Source organism: Brassica napus, chromosome C1 (genome assembly GCF_020379485.1).
Source record: "Brassica napus cultivar Da-Ae chromosome C1, Da-Ae, whole genome shotgun sequence".
NCBI lineage: Eukaryota > Viridiplantae > Streptophyta > Magnoliopsida > Brassicales > Brassicaceae > Brassica > Brassica napus.
Genome location: NC_063444.1, coordinates 47,124,742 through 47,147,118, shown reverse-complemented (window position 1 = coordinate 47,147,118; position 22,377 = coordinate 47,124,742). Strand labels below are relative to the sequence as shown.

Here is a 22,377-nt window from a genome sequence, read left to right as displayed (position 1 = left end):
TATCTAATGCAACCGGTTTCAAGATTGTAGAAACTACATGCTGGTCGATTCTAATTTGAACAGTATGAATGCAATCCATATTCAGATTCATATGTATGCAAGAAATCCTTAATCAATCCTAGGGTTTCTGATTTAAACACTAGTAGGATTCGGTTTTAAGATTAAGGTTTCAAGGCCTTTTAAGATTTAAAACGAGATTTAGAGTTTTAAACATTTAAACTTTCAAACAATGCCTCACGGCCAAGGTATATGCCTTACGGCCAAGTAGGAGCCACACGGCTATTTAGTTCAATTCAATGTCATCCTTAGAGTAATATCTAGGTTCAATTTCAATCAATCAGGTATGATCAAATTCGATTATGAAAGCAATAAGGCCACACGGCCATGAGATGATATAATCAAGATCTTTATCAAGTTTAATTAGGATTTTTAGTTTAAACATGTCAAGCAATACAGATTCGAGTTTAAACAATCCTATCAATATCTCTAGGTGATCAAACAAACAATCAAATTTCAAATCAAACAATTTTAAAATCATTTTCCAAATTAGGGTTTCAGGAGATTTCGAAAACTTTGATCTTTGATCAAGGGAGTTTGATTTGAGATTCAAAATCATTAAGACTTTGATTTTAATTGATCAATGGATCAATCTCGAATTATGGTTTAGGGGACCGGACTTATTCGAGCTCCGATTTACTCTTTTAGGGTTTGATCTATTTGTCTTAAGGCTTTCATCTTAGAGATTAGTTTTTAGGGTTTCAATCTTTACAAACAATCAGGTTCGATTCATGTTCTCAGAATTTAGGATTACTTTTGTTTTGCAGATTGTAGAACCCGGACCACCAAGAGAACCTCGAACGGACACGAGATGGGACGAGCTGGAACGGTCGCGTGCCGAGGCGAGACGCGTCTGATCGGGATCGGGTGGTTTGGCGTTTGATCGCGGATGTGCGCCGAGGACGTCGGTCGCGTCTTCTTCTTGAGTTTGCGAGTGGGTTTGATTGGGAACTCAAGCTGGCTGTGGTGTGAACTGGAAACTGAGGTCGTCTAGGATCAAGAATACCTTAGGGCTGGAGCTGATCGGGTGTTTGTAAGCCGGATCGCAAGCAAGAACAATTTGGGGTTTTTCCGGAATTAGGGTTTCCAAAAGACCAAAACGGCGCTGAGTATTGTTTCTGTGAGTGTGGGTGCGTCTGAGATCGGATCGACGAACGGTTTGCACTGATGGATTTGTCTCATCAAGAGCTTCAATTTGATATATGATTCGTCGTCTGGTTCCTCAGGGTTTGAGAGATAGAACGATTTTAAGTTGCGCCTGAATTAGGGTTTATGTGTGACGGATTTTAGGTTAGGTTTTGTCTCAGGGTTTTGGAGTTCTGATAACGTGTTGTAATTAGAGAGTTTAGAGACTGAATATTTCTGTGTCTTATTAATGAACAATAGAGGTTCCTTATATAGGAATTACAAAGTATAGGAAAAATGAAATTATCCAAAACCTAATACAACATGAAATAGAAAAAGATGTAAAACAGATAAAAGGAAAACGTCCTAAGTCTAAGACGGTCTAAACCGACCGTCTCTCTCCTTGGACGACCGCCTCTCTCTCTCCTCCTTTGGCCACGGCTGGACCTTGTCTTGGTCATTGGTTATGAGCCATCCACATAATGATTTATAACAGCTAGGACACTTATTGCTACAAAGACACTTTTTTTTTAAATTGAAGTTGATTTCTAACTAATATAGTTGAATCCTAAAATCAGACTTTCCTAACTAAAAACTTTAACATCCGAAGCCCACTCATTTTTTAAGCTTCTCTTTCTCATCTCTTCTATCTCTCATCTCTTTAATCATCTTCTTTGTCACTTTTTTTCTTCTTTTATTTTTTTCTAAAAGATTTTTTTTCTTCATTTTTACAGAACAAAGGTGACTAAAAATCAGAAATTGTCCTTGATTCTCCGAGGTGGGTCATGGTCTCTCCATCGTCGATTCACTGTAGACTTCTCTGATTCCGCGACTAGCGAGCCATGATGAGCTTTTTCTCCGTCGTCAATGTAACTGAGTCACGATCTCAATCCGCGTTCGTATCCCTAACCATGGTGAGTCTTTGGTGACAAGCCGCTACCCTCATCGTCACTTCGCTAGTCGCCGTCAAGCTCTAGTACCAGAGAGAAAATTCAAGCAACAAGCTTTAGTCCTTTAGTTTTTACATTCCAAACCATAGCCAAATCATATAATATGATATACATGGGCAAGAATCGTGATAAAACAAGTTGAAAAATTGCAAGAATCGCAAAAAAGTGATGGAGGCGCATATTAGGGTTTTCAGTCGAAAGAGACTGATGAAGAAGATGAGGGTTACTTTTGTAATTTTCCTTTCATTAAAAACAGCAAAAAACAAATAAACATTATTTACACGGCTCGAACCCGCCACCTTAGACCAAATACAATGGTGATACTCCCACATGAGTCCTTAATCATATTTTAAGCTTTTTTTTCAATAGTTAAGGATTCGGATCTAAAATACTCGTCCAATGGTGATCTCGAAGGAGTCCTTAGGAATAAAATAATATTTAAAAAAAATAAAATTGAAATTTTATTAATTGCATTATTAAAAAAAAAGATACAATGATTGAATAATATTCCAAAGAGAACTAATTATTAATCTTGATTACCAAATTTATTCCAAATGTTTTCGATCAAATCATTCTTCAATCGATCATGAGTTTACCTATCACGAAGATCATTGCGGTCGGGAAATGTATCATTGAACAATGTAGGAATTTCGTTTAGGACCTCCGAGGTTCTGGAAGATTCTCCTTCTTGAAAATCTAAAATATTAACCCGGTTTGTATAACCATCTCGTTCATCTTCAACTATCATATTGTGTAGTATGATACATGCTCTCATAATCTTCCCTATCTTCTCTATGTCCAATGTACGAACCGGGGTTTTCACATTCGCAAACCGAGCTTGTAATACTCCAAATGCCCGCTCGACATCTTTTCGGGCTGCTTCTTGCCATTTAGCAAATAACGCTTGTTTGGGACATTGAGGGAGTGTGATAGATTGGATAAATGTTGACCATTTTGGATATATACCGTCTATGAGATAGTATGCCAACTTATACATGTGTCCGTTGACCATGTACCTTACCCTCGGAGCTCGACCTTCTAAAATATCGTCAAAAACAGGAGACCGATCGAGGACATTAATATCGTTTAAGGTACCTGGAAGACCGAAGAAAGCGTGTCATATCCAAAGATCTTGTGAAGCTACAGCCTCTAAAAAAATCGTCGGTTTTCCGGATCCACGCGTGTATTGTCCTTTCCAAGCAGTTGGGCAGTTTTTCCACTCCCAATGCATACAGTCAATGCTCCCGATCATCCCTGGAAAACCGTGTTGCTCTCCAATATAGAGTAGTCGTTGAAGATCCTCCTTTGTGGGTCGTCGTAGATACTCATCGCCAAATAACTGTATAATTGCGTCAGTGAAATGATGTAAACAAGAGTGTTCTGTGGTGCCAGCAAGTCGGAGATATTCGTCAACCGAGTCAGCCGCTGTACCATAAGCAAGCAGACGAATAGCCGTCATACACTTTTGTAGTGATGATAGACCCCACCTCCCGGTTGCATCTTTTCTCTGCTGAAAGAATATAAAGTTCTGCTTGAGGGCTCTGACAATACGCAGGAATAAATTCTTTTTCATGCAGAAATGTCTTCTAAATATTTGTGCCGAGTATGTCGGGTCTTCACTGAAGTAGTCATTCCATAACTGATCATCTCCTCCTTCACGGTCTTGTTCAATATAAGCACGATTCGCCTCATCATCGGGTTGGTCCTCCACTATGTCGTTGTAGTAATCTTCAACGATTTCATCAACAAGTTCGTCTATTCTTTCGTCTAGACCATCGGATGAAGATGATGACATTTTAAGAAGTCCTAATATGTTAAATATCAAAATAATTAATTTAGAAATATTAGGAATATTATAAAACTTTAATTTTGAACTTTTTTTTAATAAAATTTATCATATTTGGAATATTATAAAACTTTAATTTTGAACTTTTTTAAAAATTTTTTGTCATATTAGGAATATAATAGAACTTTAATTTTGAACTTTTTTTAAAACTGCAGGGGAGTTTACTAATATATAACATAAGTTTTGATACAAAGAGAAGCTAGACTTGAACTTGAACTTACATATGATCCGAGGAAAACAATGAGAGTAAATTACAAACTCTCTGAAAACATGAACTTGACTCTCAAGAGGAAACAAGTTTCTACTACACCGCAAAGACTACAACTACTACTTATAATACATATGCTAAAGAGAGTGACCCGTGACTCATACAACTACACCCGTGCTTCCTACTCCAACACTCGTGACTTCTACAGCTACACCCTTGATTCCTACTCCATCACCCGTGAATCCTACTCCATCAGATAAAGACCAAATGCACCCGTGACTCCTTCCCACATGCGAGTAACCTGTCAAAACAGAGTGACAAGAGTTAGTAACCTGTCATAACCATTAAAAACAATCAGTAATATGATATATCTACACAAACGATCAAGTACACAAATAGTTCTACCTCAAAAGCAAGATTGAAAATAGATCATATCATTTCGGACATTAGTTTGAGCATGAGACTGTTTTCCATATCTGAGAGAGGTTCTTTCTTAGCTAGTAAACGATCAAGAATCTTTTGTTTAGACAGTTTTTCCTTAATTTCTAAAACCCCATGTAGCCTCGACAACTCCTCCTCCCTGCCACTCTTCTTCTTCTTGGTACTAGCTTTCGCCGCTTTAACCCCGGGAGGTCTAACTTCTGGTTCGACACCTTGGGCTTCTTCTGTATCCACCTCCACAGCTTGTTTGCGCTTCTCCTTTCCAGCCTCCTTAGCAAGATAGTGGGAGAACCATTTCTGGTCGTATCTCAGCTCCCTCCAGCAGTGATCCATGGTGAACTTGTAGCCGACCGTGTTGAAGAAAATGTCCAAGGCGGTTTTCATCACATCATCATCGTTTTGCCCACTTCTTTGCTCCCTCAGAGCCGCATCGTAGGAGCCACAGAACTTGGATACATCGCCGTTAATCCTAGACCACCTCTGCTTGCAAGGGGTGGTCTCTCTCGGTATTGTCCCAGTGAGGAGAGGACTTGTGTTGTAGTACTCTACTATACGCTTCCAGAAAGAAGTGGACTTCTGCTCGTTGCTCATCACAGGGTCCTTACTGGTGTTAAGCCAAGCACCAATAAGGATTTTATCCTCTGTGGGAGTCCATTTTCTCCTCTCAGAACCTGAGGCATTTGGATTCACAGCAGACTTAGCCCGAACGTCGGTAGAAGAGCTCACAGGAGACTTAGCAGGAACGTCGGGAGCACTCATGACAGGAGACTCATCAGGACCTTGACTACCGAACCAAAAAGGTTCTGGTGAATCAAGGTCAACTGGAATTTGACTAAAGAGAAGTTTACTAAAATTTCTTTGGTTAGCCATTGTTTTAATTGTTTCTCTGTGACACTCTACTAGTGACACAGAGGGCTTAAGTAAGCCTTCTACTCGATTAATAGCAATCAGATCAGAGCAGTTGAGAAGGTGGAAAGCAATTGAGTTCATTAACTACTCGACTAATTAAAAGCACATCAAATCAGACCAGCTCATATGAAACAAGAAAGCAAATCAAACCTAACCAACAATTAATTTTCCTTCCGGTTTCGAAACTAAATTACTACAACTAGTTTTTTTCCAAGCAAATCAAACCTAACCAACCATTAATTTTCCTTTCGGTTTTGAAACTAAATTACTACAACTACTTTCTTTCCAAGCAAATCAAACCTAACCAACCGTTAATTTTCCTTCCAGTTTCGAAACTAAATTACTACAACTACTTTCTTTCCAAGCAAATCAAACCTAACCAACATTTAATAAAATAATTACCTCGTTAAAGAAACACAGCACGTATGCCCCAATCCTTTGAATCCTTTCCAAGTATTCCTGAAAAATAAAGAAGTAAACAATCAACTTTCACACACTTTCAATATTTGTAATACATATGAGAGATGAAAAAATAAAAGGAAGTAACTCACCTAGCACAATAAGCAACACCAACCCTAACACTAAGCTAAAGACCATTAGCTTAGCTCCTGATTTCTTCTTTGTGAACTCGGAAACTTGCTTCTCAAGACGGAGTAACTTCTGCTCACGTTGATTCGCTTCACCCTTAACCCCATTAAGCTCCCTCTGAAACTCTCTCAGCTCCTCCTCCACCGCCATGTCCCACCATTTCTAGACGTGGCAGTCTCTATCATCGGCATTGGGGAACGTTATGTAACGTCGGTATGGATCTTTTGGAGTTTGGGAGTATCCGTGAACTGGCTCTGAACCACAGTAGCATGTCCTCGGGATGCCATCATCACCCTCTGGTGATGGTTTCCGGTCAATGGCTTCTGCATTCCACCGAGTAATCTCAGCTTCAGCCGCGTACATCTCACCTTCGGCTTCAAGGAGGGAGGTTAAGTCTGGAGAGTGTGAGGATGAAGAAGGCTGGTTGTAACTGTATCGTCCCATTATCGTTTATTTGCAACCAAAACAAGTAAACACTTAGTTAAGGACCAATAAAATCAACAGCAAAGAACGAGTAAGAACAATTTAAAAGCACAATAATCAAAAGCACATGAACGAGAAGGTAGCAAACCAACGACAAGGAAGAAATACAATATCAAAAACAGTTAAGAAACGGCAATCGATTGAAACCCGATACGGTTTCAATCCATATAAGACACAGAGAGGAGATCTGAGACCGATACAAACCAAAAACATTTCGAAACCCTATCTAAACCCCCAAAGAATCCTGAAATCGATTTATCCCCAAATATTTTTGAAACCCTAATTTGCAAATTTTCTCAAATCGGTCGAAATCCGAGAACCAAACCCTTAATACAGAATAAACAAGATGGAGAGTGATCTCTAATCGATAAATCTACGAGGTAAAGCTTCGATTTACCTTACACGAGCCGAGGAAGAGAGATCGAGCAAAATCGTCTCGAAATCGCCTTTCTCTCGAGAAGAAATTTTTTTTTTCGGTTTGGCTCGAGAATGATTTTTTTTCCGACCCTACACAAACCAAAGAAAAAATCGACCCACTCACCACGTGACACGTTGCTAAGGATTGAATCCTTAAGTCCGCTGCGACGGACCAATCCTTCGTCGATTTATCGCTAATAATAGTATTTAACTACAATTATGCTTAAGGATTTGTCTTATGGACCGGGTGAAATCCGGCGTTGGACATGGTCTTATGTGATTTATTTAGGCACAAACCACCGGACTACCATGTAAACGTGTATACAGTGTACAAAACATAATTTCTATAATATGTACACCATTTTTCATCTTTTGTATTATTGATATTTTTGTGCTGTGATTTTATACATCTCTATGTAATGCATATAATCATGTTATACATTCTAAACCATATCTATAAAATTGTATTTTTGGTGATACGACACCAACTCTCAAAACACAGCTCACTAATTAGTATCTACATAATTTTGCAAATGTGTATTTCAAGTGTGTGTAGCAAATGTATTAACTTTATTCACATGTACATTACGCCACACAAAAATATACTTAAACTATCCAAATGTGCATCTCTACACAGAAATATGTACATGTACACACAAACATGTACACATGTATGCATGTACACATTAACATGTATGGCCAATAGTACATTTTGATTATTATACTATATAATTACTATTAAAATTATAAAAATAATGTATTACAATTTTTATGATACAATTTGACGGTTTTATTGATATTTTATACATGTACATATGTACACAATCACATGTATGACTAATTAACTTTTGATCACATGATTTTATTGGATTTTAGCATTTTATTTTAGTTTATTTTGAGCTACTTTTTCTATAAGACCCTACAATTATTCTTTCCAAACTTTTTTTTTTGAAGTTTCTATTCAAAATTCAAACATTAATCTCAGTTTTTTGTTAACTCGTTTTGACTAGATCGACAACCAAACTTATACTTTTCATATTCTTAAATATTATGTTTTGGTAAATAGGTGTACATATGAATCATTATACAAATTAATTGGTGTACATGAAAATTGTTGTACATGTGGATAGTGAAAATTTTGTGTATATAGTGTCATACACATATAAATAGATGTACATACACACAAGTGTACACATGGATATTATAAATATGAATATTATTACAACAATGTACATCAACATGTATATTACAGGCCAAGCGTTAATATACATATATAAAATACTAACGTTGGGCAGGAAGTCTAAAGATCTTCTCTAGCCCAAATGGTTATTGCCTCCCTAGTCTTCTTGTAGTTACTCAGGTTCAATCCTCAACCCGCACGTTTTTTGGGTTTTTCTTTTCTTTTTATTTTATTTTAGTGAGGGGGATAATAGTAATTGTACCAAGTCATATTCCTCCTAACCTAATCTCTGTAACAAACGACGCCTCCACTTGTTTCAAGATTTTTCACCCATTTACACACGATTTCATCATTTTATAACTCGATCCTACCATATTTTCTACAGATCCTAATAAAAAACACATGTTTTAAACATAAAACGAAACAATTACAGAAAAGAATTCGAGAAATCCGAGTTTATCTCTGATTAGGGTCATTTCGCGGAGTGATGCGGAGGTAATTTTTCGATACGAATGCAGCAGAAACAAGGACATCCTGTGGTGGAAGATCTCGCCGTGGGAGCTGGACGCAACTCGATGCTGGAGCTTGACGAAGCTGTAGTTCGTGGAGGAGACAAGACGCAGAAGAGACTTGGAGCTGAAAATGACTTACGGTGAATGGAAAAGAAAGAGAAGGAAAAAATTAAAAATATTTTTAAATAAAATAATTAAAACACAAAAGGAAAAAAAAATAAAAGAAACTAGAATCTTTTTGTAGTTACATTTCGTGAGGGAAAAAGAAGTAAAAGTTAATCAAAAATACCTTAGGAGCAATAAGTGATTTGTGATGTAATAAAAATTCACAAAGTGACCCTGAGTGAAAATAACTTTTAAAATATTATTGGTCACGGAGCAAACAATATTTATTAAAGAAATACGAGTAAGCAAATATAATCAATTGTGATCCCAAATGAAGGAAACAGGTTGAATCAAAGTTTAAGGAATTGAATCAATCATGAGGTCAGTCGCTTCCTCGAAAGCAACATAGTCCCACTCATATTTGAAATGAGCTGCCCTAGCTTATCACCATTTCCTTGCAAAAATCTTCTTTTAAAATTAGTAATTAAGATTTTATACTAACATGTTGTCATTTCATTCTAATTTTAATGGCATTATTAAACGATTACCTTTTTATTATAATTAAGTTCTTGTCATTTCAGTTACGTAGTTGTGTTTTCCCTTTAAACGATGCTTAATGATTATTGCGAGACTTTCCTATAGTCATGAAGAAAATATCGGTTTCACATTTAGATAGATATCATAAATGTTCATTGGAGAAATGTAACAAATAAAAATTTTTTGTGGGAACCGAAATTCGCACCGTTGATTTGCGTTTAAATTAGGAAAGTAGGAGAATCATAATTTCCCAGAGGTCTCGGATATCTACTAATACCACACGTCAAGCAATCAGAACACGAAACGAAAACAGTAATAAAATAAGAAATCGAAAAAGAGAGCAAGATAGTTCTTATTCTGAATCTGCGTTTGAGCGTTTACAACCAGGTAAGTGTCTGGACTACGAGAGCTGTCGGCGAGATTCCTAGTTCTAAAACTCTAAGACGGCAAAAACCTAATTGAGTCGCAGCTCGAATAACAAAAACGAAAAATTGCCTAAAATCGCTCTAAGTGCTAAGCTTGCTGTGAAAAAGTCCTCCTCCATGCCTCTCGCCTAGGCTCCTTATATACTGGCTCCAAGGTCGGTTTACGCTTTTCCCCTTCTGCCCTTAAGCCGCCATAGCATAAAAATGGAGATATTCCATTTTTTCTGATCTTCGTAATTATCCTCAAAATTTCGTATTTATCCGCGGAAACTTGACATTTATCTTTCTTTGCGAACTAAGCGTAAACCGTCATGCGGCTTATGGGATGTTGGTTAAGAAATCGTAAGTTGGGCCTCGAGTCATGTCTTAGGTCCCTTTGGGCCGTCTTCCGACTCGAAGCGTTTATTACGGTTTCTTTCGATAAAGAACGAACTTTCCGCGGTTTTTACGGTAAAGTTTGATCGATAACTTAGAATGGCGGGGGCGTGAAATGGGTTCGCTACGGTCTTCGGGAGATAGCATCGAAGGGTAGTCGAGAATGCATGGACTAATGTCGTATCGACGTTTCGGAAGAGTTCGGTCGCTACGTAGCGACCGAGCGGAACATGCGCCTGGTTGCTGCGTAGCGACCCTCTTCGAGCTCTTGTCCGATGACTCGCGTTTCTTCCGCAAAGCTTTTCGTAAAGAAGAATCTATTTCGAAAAAGTATTTGTCGAAGAAGATTTCTACGTTTTCTTCTTCGGGGATTTTGACGTTAACTTCGTTGCAACCGTTTTTGACCCCAACACAGTTTCCATCAACCCAACTGTAATCAAAGTTCCATCGTATATGTGTTCACAGAAACTAAAGATATGTATATGGATGGGTGATTGTGACTATAATAATTAAAAAATACGTAATAAATATAACATCACTATATACGTTGATGCTTATGTTAATGTTAATACACCGACAGAACTTTTAGAATTTATGGTTACCTTGACTAGTTGGATCAGTCGAATCCAGTTTAGTGTATACCATATAAAAAAACGTATTGTTTGACAATAAATAGAACAAAACAAAAGAAACATACAGTTAATGATTGACTGTGAATTGGTGCTTTTATATAACTAGCATGTGATGCTGCAGGTGAAGCAACATGGGACCAGTGGCGGACCCAGCAGGTGTCGCTGGGTAGGATCGTACCCACTATCTGTGAGTTCATTAGTGCCTTTTCTTACCACTGAGCCACAGTTTATTAATAAAAACCAACTCATAAAATTTATAGTATTTTTGTGGTGTCAGTTGACCCCACATCCTTTCAAGTGGGTCCGCTCCTGCATAGGACATCATATAAATTGACGAAATTTCAAAGAGCGTTATCACCCTTCCTCAGATGGTCACTCAACTAATAATTAGTTTAAATTAAACTAGGAAGATTATGGATACACATTATCATTGAGAATCCATAGATGTGGGACAGTTAAATTTTCACATGCAGTTCACTTGAAACGTATAAAGCATATATAAACATGTGCTGGAAAAAGGTCATAACCTTGATGTGTGTAATAAATATGCGCGAATGATATTGCTTCAAATGCAAATAAAGTGACTGACATATTGTTGTTCAAAAAAAAACGAGATGACATATTGCATTTTATTTGCATTTTTCTTTTGACTATATGTACGTAAGAGCATGATTATTGAAAGGTTCTTAAAGTGAAATTTTTAATGGAATATAAGAACTCGTCTCTTAATTTTTAACTAAAAAAGCTAAGAACCGGCTCTTAAATAAAAGTTTTAAGAATCGGTTATTAACTTTTTTTAGTTAAAAGTTAAGAGACGGATTCTTATATTCCGTTAAGAACCACACCCTAAGAACTCCCCATTAATCATGCTCTAATATTGGTTTTTACAGCAAGCTCACTGCTACTAGGTTTTGAATGTTACAAACCGCTTTGTATCGCAGTTAACAGTAACAAAAATCTTTACATATACCATATATCTATACATTTTTATAATTGTGAAAACCGCACTACAGTTGAACTGCTTGTCCCGCACCGCTCAACTTGCAGTTACCATTCGAAGCCCTAGTGTTCCAAGAGGAAGAGTTAATATTGGGTTTTACAACTAGCTAACTGATTTATATATTTTGTTCGAAGACAAATTAATATTTTTCAATAGTACTAGACTATGCTTTTTGGCACTATCTCATACTAAGAAAATACGGAAAATATATTATTTTATTTAAATGATACAAATAGAGCTAAAAAGTAACCGAAACTTACTATAATTTTTTTAACATTTAGATAACTTATAAAATTATAAAGGAGAGCTACATCATTCGACATGTAAGAGATTTGGGATAGATTGCAAGAATCTGATTGCAATGGTAGCGGATCCATGAGCTTGACCAAACTTCTCAACTAAGGTGGAGGTTATCCAAATTCTTCAGATGTGTTTTCCAGAATTTAAGATCAGCTACATCCCAAGGACGCAAAATAGAATTGCTGATACGCTAGATAAGAATGTCCGTTTTTTATAGATCTCTTTGCTTTTGCTTTATTGGCTATTCTATTCTGGTCTGGTTACCTAGACCACCTCAAATTTGAGTAATGGAATAGCCGTTTGTTGCCAAAAAAAATTATAAAGGATTTTCAATGTTAAAATCCCTTGACTAAGTTTGTTTTGGATAAAAATCTAAGTATTTAACGAAAAAACTCTCAAACTAACTTTATTTAATGAATTAAATCTTCGCCGGTCGTAATTATCATTACTACCGGTAAATCTTTAGTTTAGGTGTTTCTACATTAAGTAAACATAGTTGAGAGGTTTTACCATTAAAAATTGAAAAAATCCAAAATATAATAACATTATCTGAAAATTAGTAACTTTAATTTTCAAAATTAGCATTTTGAAAAATTTCTGTAAATATATGAGTTTGATTTGTTTTAAAATCAACATTATATATGTATAAATTAGAAATGTAAGAACCCAGAAAATATAACAAAAATTATCTAAAGATTTACCTGTAATATAAATTATCTAAAAGTTAAAAATGTAAAAAACAAGAAAATATAAGAAAAGTTATATCTTATCTAATAAAAATGTAATAATAAATCTTTAGATAATTTTTATTATATTTTCTGGGTTTTTAAATTTTTAATTTATACATACATAATGTTGATGTTAAAAACAAATCAAATCATATTTTTACAGAAAGTTTTAAAAATACTAATTTTGAAAATTTAAGTTACTAATTTTTAAATAATGTTATAAAATTTTGTATTTTTTATTTTTAATGGTAAAACATCTCAATTATGTTTACTTAATGTAGAAAACCTTAAACTAAATATTTATCGGTAGTAATGGTAATTAACACCGGTGACAGTTTAATTCATTAAATAAATTTAGTTTACAAGTTTACTTGTTAATACTCACAAAATAAATTTAGTAAGGGTTTTTACATGAAAAATCCAATTATAAATTATGGATGATTTTGTTTTGTTCTATGTTGCCTATCTTAATCAAAGGAGTATAGACTACACCTATACTTTTTTTTCCAAAAAAATCCTTACTATATCGCATTGACGCATTCACCCTTTTGGTACCATCAAATCCCTATTTTTTCTTCTTTGCTCAATCGGTAAAAAAAAAAAATCACACCATATTCATATCCAAACCGAACCAATTTCCATATATATATCTTCACAAGAATGTCTAACCGGTTATTAAACCGGCGAAAAATTATGAAATTTGCAACAAACAAATCTTCAAAAAGAGAAAGAAATACATATATAGCTCTGTACATTATCAACAAAGACGAACTATTACTTCGTAATACTTCGTATCTGAACAAAAATCGCTAACTACCAAAGATTCGTCTAAAAAATCGTCTCGTCGCCGATTAGATCTTGAAGGTCACTTGGCACAGTTGATCCAAGACGAAGAGACTCAATGACGCGCTCGAAGACAAGAACGTGGCATGGGATTTGTAGAACTCCTTTTTGCTCGTAACCATACTCCTGAGCAGACCGGTTTAACAAACCGATGAAAACCGGGTGGTTAAGTAGCTCCGCGCTCACGACGAACCTCTCCATCTCCTCTCCTACGTAGACCGGTACGTAACCTTGGGGAACACATGATGTATGCTTCTTTGAGCGGCGAGCCATCGAAGACCGGAGGAAAGATTCGGGACGGCGGCTCGGTCGTTGTGAATCGGACCGGAGGAGGTTGTAATGAGCGGAGTCGGCGACGCGGGAGAGACGGCGGATCAGATACTTCATCTTGGAGCTTTGGTTTGAGAGATAGAGAGAGAGAGGGGAAGTGTTTTGTAGAGTGATGAGACTTGTTGAGAATGAATGAATGAGAAGCTTTTGTCGAAAGTGAGAGAAGGTTTCCGGTTTTAAATAGAGGCGAGGGTAGTTTTGGGAATTTGGCTTAAAGTAAAGTAGGTACGGGAAGGGGAGTACTTGCCAGGTACACTTGACTCGTTAATTTCGAGGACTTTTTAAAAAGAATATATAAATAACACACCCACTTTATTAAAACAAAAAAAATCTTTGATTATAAAAATAAAGGATTTGGCTTATTTGAACTTATTTCTTGATATTATTGTTTTGTATATATTAGGACTGGGCAAAAAACCCAGATCCGAAGAACCGAACCGAACCCGATTTGAAAAAGTAGTATTGAATCCGAACCAAAATTGATTAAATATCTGAATGAGTTCAAAATTTTGGTATTTAAAGAACCGAAACCGAATTCGATCCGAACCGAAATATTTCAGGTATCCGAATATATCCGAACTAGATTTATATACTTATATATATTAATTACTTTTAGATTTAATGTATATTGAAAACATTCAAAATATATAAGATACTTTTAAGTTGTCCAAAATATTTAAAAATATATATAAATAGTAAAGATTATATGTCTAAAATAGCTAAAGTATACTTAAAACACCAACAATACTTAAAATATCTAATGATTCTCTATTCAAATATTCAAACCAAACTAACTTATATGTTAATTTTATGTATTTTGACATATGTTATTCAAATTTATATGTAATATATTATTTTGTTTATAGGTTTTGAGAAATTTAAAATATATAATAAATTTTATAAATTTAGAAATAAATTAAATGGGTTATTCGAACCCGAACCGAACCCGCAAATATCCGAACCGAATCCGAACCGAACCCGAACCGAAATTTAGAAATACCTGAATGGGGCTGAAATCTTTGACCTCGAAAACCTGAAACCCGAATAGACCTGAACCAAACCCGAATGGGTACCCGAACTCCCACCCCTAATATATATAACTTTTTGGATTTTAAATAAGATATACGACTAACTTTAAGTTAATACAACAATTCAAATCCTAAAAAATTGGGAAAATATTTTATATAGCTATTATATATATAACGATTTATGTATGTCTTCATGGCTGTGATTCTGTATTGTTGTGAGATTTTTTCATTTAAATTTCAATAAAAATCGTGCATTATCGTAAACTGGGGATATCAAAATAATACAGAATTAATATGATACCGTTATGTATTCTAAATAGTTGGTATAGGCCTTTTTCCACACACAAAAAGAAGAAATATATTTAGGTCCTTTATTAATATGAGTACGACCGGACATTTTATCCGTTAAATTTGATTCAATTCGTTATTTGTTTCGATTCGATTCAAAAATTCTGGATATCCGTAAACCTACGAAGCAAAACAAATACTAAAAATCAATATCCTTTAAAATCGAAGCAAGTCACAAATATTAAAATTTTGGAAAGCGGATATCCGATCCGATCCGGTAATATATAAATACATGTATATCTTGATTATATTTAAAGTTTTAAATGTATAAAATTATATAATTGTTATTCTAACATATGATTTGACAAATTCTATTCACATTATTACTTATATAAAAATATTACATAAAAGGAATGAATAAATTTATGACAATTATAATTTTTTCTTAAGTTTTGTCTTATTATAATTGTTAACTAAGTTTAAAAAATTTATAAAATATGTAGATTCGCTATTTATTTTAATTTTTATCTTATATATCATACAAAAAATATTTTACAAAACAAATTTGTATCAAAATTTTAAGATTATTTGCATTAATCAAAACATATGAGATATCCATAAGTATTCGTAAATGTCCGCAAGTATCTATTTATTTTCTGGATATCCATTTTTCTGAATATCCGTATTTTTCCGAAGCAAAGCAAATCGAAAAATTAAATATTCGTGGCATACGAAGCAAATCACAAATACATTCAATAAAACCCGGATATCCAATCCGTGTGGAGGCTTAAATATGAGCAACTCACTGAACCAACTTTTACTTGATGATTGATGATGATAAGAATCTTATTAAAAAGATGGTATTATGTATATTGTCATTCTTTTGATCTATTACTATTCGTTTCTAAAGTTGTCGTAAAATACATTGTATATTGTCATTATCATAGCAGTATAGCGTCATTCATATAATCAATTATATCGTCACGTATCAACATTTTTTAGTAGTATGATGAAACTAAGGTGTATAACAAATTATTATGAATGGAACATTTAGAACACAAAATGTGAGGAAAAAGGGTTTATTTCGACGCGAACTTTTCCCGACGTGTCTATTCCTTTCTAAACTTTGTAATAGTGCATATTTCATACTGAACTAATCAAAAAAAAATCAAATATACTACATGAACTTTAATGCATCGTGCATTTTCATTCTCGAACTTTTAGTAGTGCATATTCTATACCGAATTAAGCAAAAATTCAAAAATACTACATGAACTCTTAAAATCGTACTTCTATATATATTGACCGTCAAAGGTGTTAGTCATCTGTTAATTTATCAAAACAACGTCATTTTGGATAACATATATAAACCAAAATAACTTTCTTGTATAAATTGTGTAAACATTAACTTATATATATTTTTTAGTTTAATCAAATAAATGTTATCAAATTTTTATTGTTTTAGTTTTATCAAATAAATCTATAATTACTCATGTTTTTAAATTTACCTTTAAAATTATTATTTTATAAGTTTAAATTATTTATTATTAATTCAAATATTTACTTTATGCTTGACCATCAGTGTGAGAGTTTGAATCTCCCAAAAAATAAATTTTAACTTTACAGAATTTATCCAAGATAACGTGTTTTGATAAATTAATGGATGACTAACACTTTTGACGGTCAATATATATAAGCACGATTTTGAGAGTTTATTGAATATTTTGAATTTTTAATTTTACAAAATTCATCCAAAATAATGTCGTTTTGATAAATTAATGGATGACTAACACATTTGACGATCAATATATATAGAAGCACGATTTTAAGAGTTCATGTAGTATTTTTGAATTTTTGTTTAGTTCGGTAAGAAATATGCACTACTAAAAGTTTGATAATGAAAAGACACTATGCATTAATGTTCGTGTAGTATATTTAAATTTTTGTTTAGTTCAGTATGAAATACGCACTACTACAAAATTTGGGAATGAATAAACACGACGGGTAAAGTTCATGTTGAAATAGGCCATTTTTCCCAAAATGTGATGACCCCCTTTACAATGCATAAAGGCTTCTAGAATTTGGACCAAGTGACGTATGAACCATTGTGTAATATTATGAGTTATTTGAAAGTCAGATTATACAAATAAGTCTACATATACTCACCCCCCAACGACTTAAACGACTGCATTATTCATTTTGTTTTCTTTTGATCATATTCAGACCCTCACGTAACGATCATTGAAATTAAAACAAAATCTATCTACTTGAAAGTTTCCTAATGTACTACTTATTTTCTCAAAATATAACTTATCATCCACTGTAGTCTAATATTTTCAGATGATAACTAATGGAAAACTAACAAACTACGTTTTCATTGTGTAAACACAATATATGTCACTCTCACAATATGAACACAAGCCATTCACGGATATAATTTTTTTTTTTTGATAAACCTTATCGGCGATCCGGTCGGTCCCGTGAAGAACACACTTAGTGCTACAAAGTGGACTAGCTCGAAAGTGTACCATACTGCCTGACCCGAGTTTGGAATACCTTCTGACTAATGCCAGGGAGTGGACCAATCATCTGTTATGATCCACCATGTAAACCACTTAGGCTAAAACCCAAGTCCAAATTGGCCAAGTATTGATAATTTAGTTCTCAGGAGGAGGAGGAATCGAACTCAGGATTTATGTGGATACACCCCAAGCCTTACGTTCAGGAACATAATTGTGATAACTAATGCAGAGAGTACATACAATACAATAACGTCTTGATTGATCCAAACTGTAGAGAAGTGAGTCACATTGTATTTTACAATAGACGACACGATAAATTTTGATAATAGATCTATATACATATACCTTATAATACTCTCGACGAAGCATGCGTCTATGCAATTTACTCAGACCTATATAATTATTGACAAAATTAACTATAGTTTTATGATGGGACTCGCATAATTGATATATGCCAGATCTAATATGAATGCTAATTTATGAATTTCACATATATTGTTATATATCATGAAGTGGATGGTCCATAACCTAGACCATACGAGTTCAAGACTAGAGTCCATTGGGGGTTTACATCCAGCCACATGGAAGACCCATACAACCTTAGTCTTTATGAGTTTGACCTTGTCATTATCACTACAAGAAAACATCGGTATTCTGACGGACATTCCGACGGAAAATAAAATCCTCGGAATATCCCGAGGAATTTCCGAGGATATTCCGAGGAAACACAAAATTTGGTTTCCTCGGAATATACCGAAGAAATTCCGAGGAAATATCAATCCGTCTGAATATTCTTATGGAATACCGAGGAAAAATATATTCCTCGGAAAAAACCGATGAATTCTGAGGATATATTATAGCCGTTAGAGAGCCGTTGGAGAGCTGTTGGGGGATTTTAAAAATTTCGAGGAAATTCCGACGAACTAGCCGTTGGCGTCGGAATTCCGTCGGAATTTCCTCGGTCTGTCGGCAGGATTTCAACTATAAATACAAGCACCCATCTTCCTCTTCATTCACTCCATATCTTCATCCTCCCTCTTACTCTCTTTACACACGAATTTGATTCACAAAAAACATGTCTTCTTCAAATTATTTTCGTTCTTGGATCGATCGACCTCATTTGGATCCGAACACGAGATTTCTTACGGAAGAATACCAACGAGGTATAACCGAATTCATGGGGTTAGTTCACCGACAACCGGAAGCAAAAACAGGTATGTTAAGATGTCCTTGCTCTAATTGTAAAAATAGAAAGGTTATTAAAGAGTGGGATGTTTGGACTCATCTATATTTGAGTGGGTTTACACGAAGTTACAAAATTTGGTATCATCATGGGGAAACTGATTATGAATATGGTAGTACTAGCGAACCTCAACCAGCGGTTAGATTAGAAGAACCAATTAGAACGAATGTAGATTATGGTGTAGGTACTGAGCAGATGGTAAATGATCATTTTAGAGGAGAAGATTTACCCAATGCAGAAGCTAGGAGATTTTATGATATGTTGGATGCTGGAAAGCAACCATTGTACGAAGGTTGCAGAGATGGTCATTCAGCTTTATCATCTGCTACAAAATTGATGGGCATTAAAACAGATAATAATTTGGCTGAAGACTGTGTGGATGCGATTGCTGATTTTGTAAAAGATATTCTACCCGAGGATAATGTAGCTCCTGGTTCATACTACGAGGTTCAGAAACTCATAGCGGTCTTGGTTTATCGTATCAGGTAATAGATGTATGCAGCGACAACTGCATGATTTATTGGAGGGCGGATGAACAGCGGGTTACATGTAAATTTTGTGGGAAGCCTCGTTATAAAGATACGAGTGGAAGAGTTCCAGTGCCATATAAAAGGATGTGGTATTTGCCTTTGACGGAAAGGTTGCAGAGGTTGTATCTGTCTGAACGCACATTGCAAACAATGGGATGGCATGCGGAGCACTCAATAGATGGTGAGATCAGACATCCTTCAGATGCAAAAGCGTGGAAGCATTTCCAATCAAAGTATCCCGACTTTGCGTATGAGAGAAGAAATGTCTACCTTGGATTATGTACTGATGGTTTCAGTCCGTTTGGCAAGAGTAGAAGACAGTATTCTCTATGTCCAGTCATTCTTACACCATACAACCTACCCCCAAACTTGTGCTTGCGACGAGAGTTTTTGTTTCTCTCGATTCTCGTTCCCGGACCAGAGCATCCTAAGAGATCACTTGATGTGTTTCTTCAGCCACTAATATATGAGTTGCAACAACTATGGGCTCAAGGTGCTGAAACATACGATGTTTCGTGTAAAGAAAACTTTCAAATGCGGGCAGTACTAATGTGGACAATAAGTGATTTTCCAGCATATGGTATGTTATCTGAATGGACAATGCATGGAAGGCTATCATGTCCTTATTGTCAAGATAACACTGATGCTTTCCAACTAAAACACGGAAGGAAAACGTGTTGGTTTGACTGTCACAGGAGATTCCTACCACCTGATCATCCATATCGTAGGAGTAGGAATTTGTTTACGAAGAACAAGAGAGTGTTTGACAGTCCACCTCCGGAAATTTTTGGGAAAGATTTGAAAAGACAACTAAGAGATTTTGGTGCAGAAAGGACGTCGGTGGACATGAGCGTTTTCCGGTAGATGCTGTTGGAGACCTACATAACTGGCACAAAAAAAGTATTTTCTGGGATCTGCCATACTGGGAGGATCATCTGCTAAGGTATAATTTAGATGTCATGCATATTGAGAAGAACTTTTTTGATAATCTCATGAACACGATCCTTAATGTTCAAGGTAAAACAAAGGATAATTTGAAGTCAAGACTAGATTTAGTCGATATATGTGCTCGTTTAGAACTTCATGTTGATGAGAATGGTAGGGCTCCTTTTCCCATATATCGACTTGATGCAGAGGGAAAAGATGCGTTTTTTGATTGGATTTCAAACGATGTGGAATTTCCAGACGGTTACGCATCTAATTTGCGTAACTGTATCGACAGAAAGGAAGGAAAGTTTACTGGCTTGAAAAGCCACGATTGCCATGTAATGATGCAGCGCCTCCTTCCGTTTGCCTTCAAGGAACTATTACCACGAAATGTTCATGAAGCAATTGCAGGGATAAGTGGTTTCTTCCGCGATTTATGCACGAGATCAGTGACTCTTGAAGGTATTGAAAATTTGAAGACTACCATAGCCGTGATTCAGTGCAACCTTGAGAAGATATTTCCTCCCTCATTTTTTGATGTTATGGAGCATCTTGTTATTCACCTTGCAAGAGAATTGGAACTTGGTGGTCCTTTGCAGTATAGATGAATGTATCTGTATGAGCGGTATATGTTCCATTTGACGAAGAGGGTGAAAAATTTAAGTAGGGTGGAAGGTTCTATAGTCGCACAGATGATCAATGAAGAAACTTCAAACTTTTCCGAGTACTACTTTCAAGCAGAAGTTCAGACCAAAAACAGAAGACCTGCTCGGCATGATGATAGAGGCGAACGGGCAACATATCAAGTTACGGTTCCAGATATTTTCACAGACGTTGGACGACTTAGCGGAAAACCGAAGGACCGTCGACTTACTGAGCAGGAGCGCAGTAATTTGCAAACATATTTTCTCACCTACTACGAAGATGTTCTTCAATATGAGAGGTAAATAAATTAGCTTACAAATTTTTATTTTAAGAAGTTGAAATTTAAATCTTAATTAATTATATTATTGTCATCATATGTACAGGATTTTCATGGCAGAAAAGCGGTTCGAATATAGATACGCCACAGAGGACGAACTAGAGAAATGAAGCAGAGAGAATTTGATGGATGAATGTTTACTTATGTGAGTGCTTTAAACAAATTAAAATATCATTTATCATATATTTATACTAATTCACATTTATTGATATAACATATATATGTGCTATTAATAGGTGTCTGCTGGTTTGGCCAGAGGTGAAACATTTGACGATTGGATACGCAAGCTGGTCGTTGGACCAAACTTTGTTGTGAAGTCATATCCGAGATTTTGTACTCGAGGATATGCATTCACAACTCAAAAGAGGAGGCATTCGAGTACGACTTATGATGCTGGCGATTGTTCTGCATCAGGAGATGGTGTATACTACGGACACATACATGAGATTTTGGAAATCAAGTATTTGGGCAAGGTTGGATTGCGCTGTACTGTTTTCTATTATGATTGGCACGACAACACTCTAGATCGAGGTGTGAGAACAGATGCATTTGGTGTTACATCAGTAAATTCGAGGCGAAAGCTGCAATATTATGATCCTTTCATTCTTACTTCTCTGGCCGATCAGGTAATTAAATGTTAATTATTGAGAATGATTCATCATCATGTGTATTAATTTATAATTTTACTAATAATTTTTTAAATGTTACAGGTTTGTTATATCAAGTACCCCCGGGTAAGGAACAGAGATGATCCATGGGTTACTGTTACAAGACTCAACCCGAGAGGCCGAGTTCAGGGAAGTTCTGAGCTGGAAGACCCACTACAACCAAGCACATCCGGCAACTTAAGTGCAGCAGAAGACTTA

General features: G+C 35.4%; 3 protein-coding genes across 3 annotated transcripts; all 3 read right to left on the bottom strand.

Annotated features, from left to right (window-relative positions):
• Positions 1–3,249: 3,249 nt before the first annotated feature.
• On the bottom strand, positions 3,250–3,927 carry LOC106372888. The gene has a single exon (XM_048744056.1). It carries the CDS (start codon positions 3,925–3,927, stop codon positions 3,250–3,252), a length of 678 nt encoding a protein of 225 aa, XP_048600013.1.
• Positions 3,928–4,344: 417 nt separating this feature from the next.
• LOC111210739 (glutathione S-transferase T3-like) lies at positions 4,345–5,497 on the bottom strand. The gene is made up of 2 exons (XM_022711302.1): positions 4,651–5,497; positions 4,345–4,487 (listed from the first exon to the last, which is right to left on the bottom strand). Exons 1-2 carry the CDS (start codon positions 5,495–5,497, stop codon positions 4,345–4,347), a joined length of 990 nt encoding a protein of 329 aa, XP_022567023.1.
• A 7,939-nt stretch (positions 5,498–13,436) lies between these two features.
• LOC106374283 (auxin-responsive protein SAUR72-like) lies at positions 13,437–14,467 on the bottom strand. The gene has a single exon (XM_013814350.3). The coding sequence runs from the start codon at positions 14,046–14,048 to the stop codon at positions 13,647–13,649; it is 402 nt and encodes a 133-aa protein (XP_013669804.1). The 5' UTR covers positions 14,049–14,467; the 3' UTR covers positions 13,437–13,646.
• Positions 14,468–22,377: the final 7,910 nt, after the last annotated feature.

Coding starts and splice junctions, on each gene's coding strand:
- LOC106372888 (XM_048744056.1), bottom strand. CDS start 3,927: ATGTCATCATCTTCATCCGATGGTCTAGACGAAAGAATAGACGAACTT.
- LOC111210739 (XM_022711302.1), bottom strand. CDS start 5,497: ATGGCTAACCAAAGAAATTTTAGTAAACTTCTCTTTAGTCAAATTCCA. Junction 4,488..4,650: donor TCTCTCAGATATGGAAAACA/GTCTCATGCTCA, acceptor CTGTTTTGACAG/GTTACTCGCATGTGGGAAGG.
- LOC106374283 (XM_013814350.3), bottom strand. CDS start 14,048: ATGAAGTATCTGATCCGCCGTCTCTCCCGCGTCGCCGACTCCGCTCAT.